We start from the raw sequence: 7816 nt of genomic DNA, 5'->3' as shown, positions 1-7816 counted from the left end.
AAAGACTGCAAACCACCCAAATGCCGTTAATAGGGCACTAGTTAGGAATGTTGCTGAAAACTCAGCCTCTGTGCACCAGTGCTGCATTCAATCTCGGAGACAAGAGTTTTGGGTGAAGCAGAAAAGCTTTATTGCTTTGCCAAGCAAAGGGGGACACAGTGGGCTCATGCCTCAAAAACTGTGTATCCCAACCCCGGGGGGATTTGGTGAGGAGTTTTATAGCAATGGGCAGAGTTGCCAATAAGATTAGGGTGTGTGCAGGGCCTGCATCCCTTTAATCTGGCCTCAGGTGGTCTCCTCCTACTGAGCTTCTCTGTTTCCCTTAATCTGGCCTCAGGTGGTCTCTCTCTTTTTTTTTTATATTTATTTATTTGGCTGCCTGGGTCTTAGTTGCAGCACATGGGATCTTTAGTTGAGGCATGGGGGAATCTAGTTCCCTGACCAGGGATCGAACCCAGGTCCCCTGCGTTGGGAGCAAGGAGTCTTAGCCACTGGACCACCAGGGCAGTCCCAGGCCTCAGATGGTCTCTTGATAAGCTTCTCTGGTTCCTTTAATCTGGCCTCAGGTGGTCTTCTCTGGAATGAAGAATGCTAACATAACATCTTCCATTTGTTGGGAGTTTTAGTTCTGTAAAGAGCTCAAAGGTGTTATGTGTACCCCTTGACCTGGAACCAGGACCTGCCCCAAGGCTACACTGTTGTTTCTTGGCTGCTCCTACCACCTTGTCTCTGCATCCCCTCCCTTCCCTGATTAGCAACTGTTTGAATCTGCCCTTTGAAACTCAGCGAAGGTCATGGAGGCTGGGGTCTATTCCCTACAAGAAACGGGGAACACGTAAAGGCTTCTGTGCCCAGGAGCCCCACAGGGTCCTGTTCAGTTTCAGTAATAATGATATATCCACACAATGCAATACTAAAATAAATTAAAAGGCTTTCTATGAACTGATATGGAAAGATCACTAGGATATACTGTTTTAAAAAAAGCAATGTACTTAAGTATAGATACAATGTGTTCTCTTTTGTATAAAAAAACATTTTGGACATATATTCGTATTTAATTGAACTTGCAAAAACAAACTGAAAAGAAACAAGATGCCAGTACAAGTAGTTTGCCAAAAAGTGGAGGGTTAGGGTAATCAGAAAACAGTGGTGGGAGAAGGACTTCTCCATGTATACCATTTTAGAGAGACTTGACATCTGAACCATGTGAATATATTAACCACTTTAAAAAAAAGTTCCCTCCTCATGACACAGACCACTGCTTCCTGTGCCCAGCTGTGCTGCCATAGGCCCCACAAATCCTCCTCCTAGCCTGGCAGAGGTAGGAGCTACTTCTCTGACCCATTTATAAGAAGGTGAATAAAGGACATGGTCACACTGCAATGCCTTTATAAGAGGAAGTTTTATTGTTAATTATTTACCTTAACAGTTTCAGAAAGAGGAACAGATTAGTTCAGTCCAACATGATTAGTGAAGCAAGTGTTCTGATTGCTAAGGATTTAATTTGGATGCTTTTAATACTTGGCCATCTAACACCTCAAACATAATCGAGAATAAATGCATCATCTCCCTCCCTCTCATTTTAATTCCCACCTACCTCACTTCAATATGGAAATAGCGTCGTTAAATAAGATTCCCAGAGGAACAAGTTCCCTGGAGAGCACAGCCATGAGGACAGTGCACGAAAAGAAGAACTCAAAATAAAGCTCTGTACGATAGTTTACTAGTCTAAGGAAACAATACCTTCCAATATATTAAGAAATAAATCCAGTTACAAATGCACTGATAGGTCTATGTTAAGAGGTTCTGGTATAGTAACTGAAAACGGCCAGCTATTTACAAGATACACAAGCAGGAACGGTGCACCTAGCCCAGCACTGGCCCTCAGAAGCCAAAAGTGTTTTCTCCACTGTAGGCCACATACAAGAATCCATCTTCATCTTTTTCCTTCTCGTAAAGCTGTCCCATAGTTAGGCTTGAAAGAGAAAAACAAAAAACAACATTGAGAATTGGGTTTGATCACTGAGTCTACGTGTTGGGAGAAAGATGGCTTGAGGATAAAGAATTTCACTACTTAAACTAGCTACTCTGTCACACCTTTGGTGGTAGGTGATAAAAAGTAATTCTCTGGGAATCGATAGATAAGACTAGAATCAACCTCCATCCTCCTGTCCCAGGCAAGGCCATTTGACTCACCCTTACACCAAGGTATTCCTTCAGAAGCCAGCTCTAGCTCCTAGGGTGGATGTGGTTGGTTAGTACTGGTTAGTGCTTTCGCAATGCTTTCTGAATGGCAGGGGTGGGAGGGCGCTAGGGAGAAAAGCTAATAAGCAAAATAAGAGTCTAAGAGGCCCATCCCTGTGTGGGTGAGAGACAAAGGTAAGGACGAGTACTTGTGCTTTCCTCTCCTCAGGGCTGGTCTATTTGAAGATTTATAATTCGTACCTAGCATGATAAAGAATGAGTGGGCTGATTCCTGTGGAAGTTCGCCCACCAGAAACCCTGTGCCCCAGAGATCTGCATCGGCGTCATCGAAGGGAAGTTACTTTCCTCACATGTAATGCAAAAAGCTCTCATATTATATCTGGGATCCAAAGAAGTCTTGCCCAAGCTTCCTAAGAACCCTCCAGAAATAGATATTTCTCAAACTAAACATGGGTGGGTGGGAGAGCTGGCTTTCCCTCAGCAGTAAAACAGACTGCAGCAGGGGAGACCTAATCTAGTTCTCTGCCATGAAGCTGAGGTGCACTGGCTCCAGAGTAAGACTAGTAACACCTGGAGCCCCAGGTGAGCTCTGGCCACATGACTGCTCTATTAGAGATAAGCAGGAGGAGGTGCAGACATGTGCTAAACCTCAGCATGACCATGCGTGGTGGGGTCAACCAGAACCAGCACTGACAAAGCAGTCTGAGAGCCGCCCGAGGAGACAGAGGTCACTAAGCCCGGACAGGTCTTAACAGATGCTTAAATGCAGGACTCAGGAGAACAAGGGCCAGAGGGTAGATAAAGAGGGGTCGGAGGCCTCAAGCCAGTGAAGCAAAGGCTGCCCCACGCTGCTGCTTTGCTCCTGGCAGCTGTATGGGACCACCATGTAAACAGGAATGCAGACCACATTTATTTATAAAGGGGAGTTTTTCTCCTTTCCTACTCTTCCTGCCCATTTTCAAGCTTAGCTGGTTCGGCTGTGTGGGTAGATGAGAACTAGTAATAACGTAGGAGTGGATGAGTATGAATACAGAATGGCCTGTCACTGGCATCTTGTACAATAAAATCATGCTTCCTGTGAGGATCTAACTGGAATTTGTAAAATAAGGACTCCCTGAAACAGCACTGTCCACTACAAATTTCTCCTGTGACAGAAATGTCCTATATTTCTGCTGTCCAGTGCAGTCGCCACTATGTTCAGCACTTTAAATGTGGCTCATCTGAATTGCTATGTGCTGTAAGTGTAAAACATACACAAGATTTCAAAGTATCAGAGTATGAAAAAAAAGATGTAAAATATCTCAATTTTGACTACATGTTGAAATGATGCCATTTTGGATATACCAGATAAAAAAAATACTATTAAAATTAACTTCACCTGTTTTTCTTTTTTAATGTGGCTACTAGAGAATTTTAGATTGCATATGTGGCTCACATGCCATTTCTATTGACGACACTGCCCTGGAACATGTGAGGACTTGGGGGGCAGTGGGTAGAGGGAGGAACCCGTGCCCATGAGAACACCTGTGGTGGGTGGTAGGTCTCAACCTCAGCTGCACAGCAGAAACAATGGGGAGCTTGAAAGACATGTCCCACCCCAGACCAATTAAATCAGAATCTCTGGAGGTAGGACCCAGGCATCAGTAAGTTTTAAAATGCCCAAGATGGGGACTTCCCTGGTGGCACAGTGGTTAAGAATCCGCCTGCCAATTCAGGTGACACGGGTTCGAGCCCTGGTCCAGGAAGATCCCACGTGCCGCGGAGCAACTAAGCCTGTGCGCCACAACTACTGAGCCCACATGCCACAACTACTGAAGCCTGTGCGCCTAGAGCCCATGCTCCGCAACAAGAGAAGCCTCCGCAATGAGAAGCTTGCGCACCACAACGAAGAGTAGCCCCCGCTCACCGCAACTAGAGAAAGCCCGCCCACGCGCAGCAAGACCAAACGCAGCCAAAAATAAATTAATTAATTTTAAAAAAATGCCCAAGATGATTCCCTATGCAGCCAAGTTGAGAAACAATCCCCTTGCCAGAGGGAGAGATGCTTGTCTGTCTTTGTTTGTTTTGGAGATGCTTATCTTTAAAAGCATGGGACTAGGAAGTAGAGTGAGCCAGGAAGTGGAGTGAAGAGCCAGCAACTAGCAAAGGGTTTGAACAAGTAGCGGGGTCTCTCAAGAAGACTTTCACCCTGGTGGTTAGGAATGCCCTGAGGAACCCAGCTTTTCCCTGAGAATCCTCAGAATGAGGCCAAGGGGAAGACAGCTACCGTTACTGCCACAACTCTCTTGCCCCTCTTGGTACAAGTGTCCAGGGTGACCTTGATAAGACCTGAACTACAGTCTCCCCACTATCATTACCAAAGGGGTTTGGAAGGAGCAGACACTGTGTGCAATTCAAAGGCGGCAGCCACACCTTGATGCCTATGTCAAGTCTGGTTCCATCTGCCAGACTAAGCTCTGCTCTTCTCCTAGCAAGTTACAAGCCCAAGGGCAGTGACTCTTAAGTTGTGCTGCTGAGTTAGAAATACTTGAGGAGCTTTATAAACCCCAGACTCTGAACATTGTCTGCAGTGAACAATGACCAGGGAACAACTACTGTCTAAGGCAGGCTCTGAGACTCTGACGGGGTTGGGGGAGGAGGACCCATAATCATGTGGCTTTCTGTCTTCAGATTCCATTGTCTTTTAAGTAACGCTTTGGTTTATAAATTTAACAGTGCCCTAGCAGCTATAAAGGCTGATCATAAAAATTCTAATTATAATAGCAAACACTATGTGCCAAGCACTTGTTTTAAGTGCATTACATGTATTAACTCTTTACCCTCAGAACAATCTTAGGAGGCAGGTACAATCATAATCCATAGTTCAGATAATAAAAGTGAGGCACAGGGCTTCCCTGGTGGCGCAGTGGTTGAGAGTCTGCCTGCCAATGTAGGGGATACGGGTTCGAGCCCTGGTCTGGGAGGATCCCACATGCCGCGGAGCACCTAGGCCCGTGCGCCACAACTACTGAGCCTGTGCGTCTGGAGCCTGTGCTCCGCAACAAGAGAGGCCGCGATAGTGAGAGGCCCGCGCATCGCAATGAAGAGTGGCCCCCGCTCGCCGCAACAAGAGAAAGCCCTCACACAGAAACGAAGACCCAAAACAGCCAAAATAAATAAGTTAGTTAATTTAAAAAACAAAGTGAGGCACAGAGAGGTTAACTAATTCATGCCAGATCACAAAGCTAGGAGACATTCTTACCACCAAGTTGTGCTGCCTCCATGTGATACACAACTAGATCTAATGACCTAATGTCAGCATTCTTGTACCTTCTGTGAAGACCTCTCTTAGAATAGCACTTCTCACACATACAAACATGCATAGGGAATCACCTGGATGTCTTGTTAAAGTGCCTGTTTTGATTCTGAAGGTCTGGGTCAAGGATGAGATTCTACATTTCTATCTAACAAATTCCCAGGGAAGGGCACTGCTGCCAGCTTCTGTATCACACCTTGAGCAGCAGGTCCTTCAGATCCTGTAATTTTACAATTCGATGGCTGTGCCTACTGATTTTAAGAGCCCTTTCACTGTTCTCCTTTTCTCTGCCACGCAGTGTCATGTGGAAACTCTACTTAGTTGGCAGTAGCACAGTGTCCTTATACTCAGCGTATCCCTTGGGCAGGAACTTGAAAACTGACAATGCTCAACACTGGGAGCTAAACGCTCCAGTCAGCAGCCCGTGACTGAACGCCTGATTCCAAGGCTTCCCTAGGTGACAAGAAAGAAGACTGGCGCATCTGTACAGTATAATTCAAAAACAGCAAATGTGGGATCAGGCCACACACATACAGAGTCAGAGTAACTTGGTCTGGAGCCAAAAAAGAGCAGGGCTACAAATATAGTTTCAAAATACTTTTTTTAAAAGTCCCATTAAGGGGCTTCCCTGGTGGCGCAGTGGTTGAGAATCCACCTGCCAATGCAGGGGACACAGATTCGAGCCCTGGTCCAGGAGGATCCTACATGCCATGGAGCAACTAAGCCCGTGTGCCACAACTACTAAGCCTGTGCTCTAGAGCCCGCATGCCACAACTACTGAGCCCACAAGCCACAAATACCGAAGCCCACGCACCTAGAACCGTGCTCCACAACAAGAGAAGCCACCGCAATGAGAAGCCCGCACACCGCAACAAGGAGTAGTCCCCGCTCACCGTAACTAGAAAAAGCCCACATGCAGCAACGAAGACTCAATGCAGCCAAAAATAATACAATAAATTAAAAAGAAAAAAAAGTTCCATTAAAAGAATAGCCAAGGCGGTTACCCGCTGTCTGGTGCGGCGACCTGGCATGGGGAGCTGCGGGAGGGGAGGAGAGGGTGTCACTGTCGCTGATGGCTGAGGTGGCAGGAGGGAAGCTGGATCCCGGGCGGTGGGAGGGAAAGCGGGAGAGAGGGTCTGGTGAGGTGGCAGCGCTCAAGACCACGCTGGGTCAGGCTTGGTTCTTGTGGAGTGGAGTGCAGGGTGCCAAGCCAAAAAAAAGAAGAAAAAAAAAAGGAATAGCCAAGGGCTTCCCTGGTGGTGCAGTGGTTAAGAATCTGCCTGCCAATGCAGGGGACATGGCTTTGAGCCCTGTTCCGGGAAGATCCCACATACCGCGGAGCACCTAAGCTAGTGAGCCACAACTACTGAGCCCACATGCCACAACTACTGAAGCGCCCGTGCTCCGCAACAGAAGAAGCCACTCCAATGAGAAGCCCGCACACCACAACGAAGAGTAGTCCCCGCTCACCGCAACTAGAGAAAGCCCGCACACAGCAATGAAGACCCAACACAGCCAAAAATAAATAATTAAATTAAATTAAATTTTTTAAAAAAGAGCCCTCTTTAAAAAAAAGTCATGAGGGACACAAAATAATTAAAAAAAAAAAAAAAAAGAAGAGCCAAGTGGAAGGGCAGGGATGCAAAACGTAACCCTTTTCAGCAGGCAGCGTACAGCAGAAGGCCGGTGTGTTCCTTTAGGACAAGTTCTGTACACCTCTGAGAAGTCGGGCTCCCCTCTCAGAATCCAGAGGCCCAAGCCACACAGCACCAGATGGGCCACTACTGGAGCAGCAGAGGATCTGAAAGCAAAGAGACACTCATCCAAGAAGGAGGCTGCTGAGCACTGGTGGTAGGGGACTGCCACCTTCAAGCTCTGAGTCTGACAAGGGAAGAAATGGGAAAGCCAGTGGCAGATTTAAGCCATGGAGCCAAGCTAAAGGTATGGTGGGACCCTGAAGTACTGAGTGAAATGAACCTAAATTGCCCCCTAAAACCCTGTCCCCTACACTTCCATTCAAGATAAACCGGTCTAGACAAACTAACCAATAATAAAGGCACTTTTCAGAAGGATCCACACCCAGGAATGGCCATGCTGCTGAGGGCATGCCAGTTTCAAGCTGCTCACCAGCCTACGAACTGGGGGAGGCTGACCTAGAACTGTGTGGATGCCCTATCCCTGCAAAGCCTTCCCCTGGGCCCAGCCAAGGCCAGGCTGCGGAGGCTGTGGGGTCCAGCCTGACTCAGGAATTGGCTGGGCTGATGGGCCACCCGGCCATCCATCTGCTCTGCGCCCCACGTGCTTCCACTGTGACTG

General features: G+C 47.2%; 1 protein-coding gene across 2 annotated transcripts in view; it reads right to left on the bottom strand.

The window, feature by feature from the left end:
- Nucleotides 1-1383: 1383 nt before the first annotated feature.
- The window catches only part of GABARAPL2 (GABA type A receptor associated protein like 2), an 11352-nt gene continuing 4919 nt past the window's right edge, over nucleotides 1384-7816 (bottom strand). For both annotated transcript variants that reach the window (XM_024735677.1, XM_024735678.1), the window contains exon 4: nucleotides 1384-1975. In XM_024735677.1, coding sequence (XP_024591445.1) covers nucleotides 1885-1975 — 91 coding nt within the window. In that variant the 3' untranslated portion in view covers nucleotides 1384-1884. The remainder of the gene's footprint in view (nucleotides 1976-7816) is intronic.

This window comes from Neophocaena asiaeorientalis, unplaced genomic scaffold (genome assembly GCF_003031525.2).
Source record: "Neophocaena asiaeorientalis asiaeorientalis breed wild unplaced genomic scaffold, Neophocaena_asiaeorientalis_V1.1 scaffold40, whole genome shotgun sequence".
Classification (NCBI taxonomy): Eukaryota; Metazoa; Chordata; class Mammalia; order Artiodactyla; family Phocoenidae; genus Neophocaena; species Neophocaena asiaeorientalis.
The sequence above is the reverse complement of the archived record's forward strand: the minus strand, read 5'-3'. Positions and strand labels throughout refer to the sequence as shown.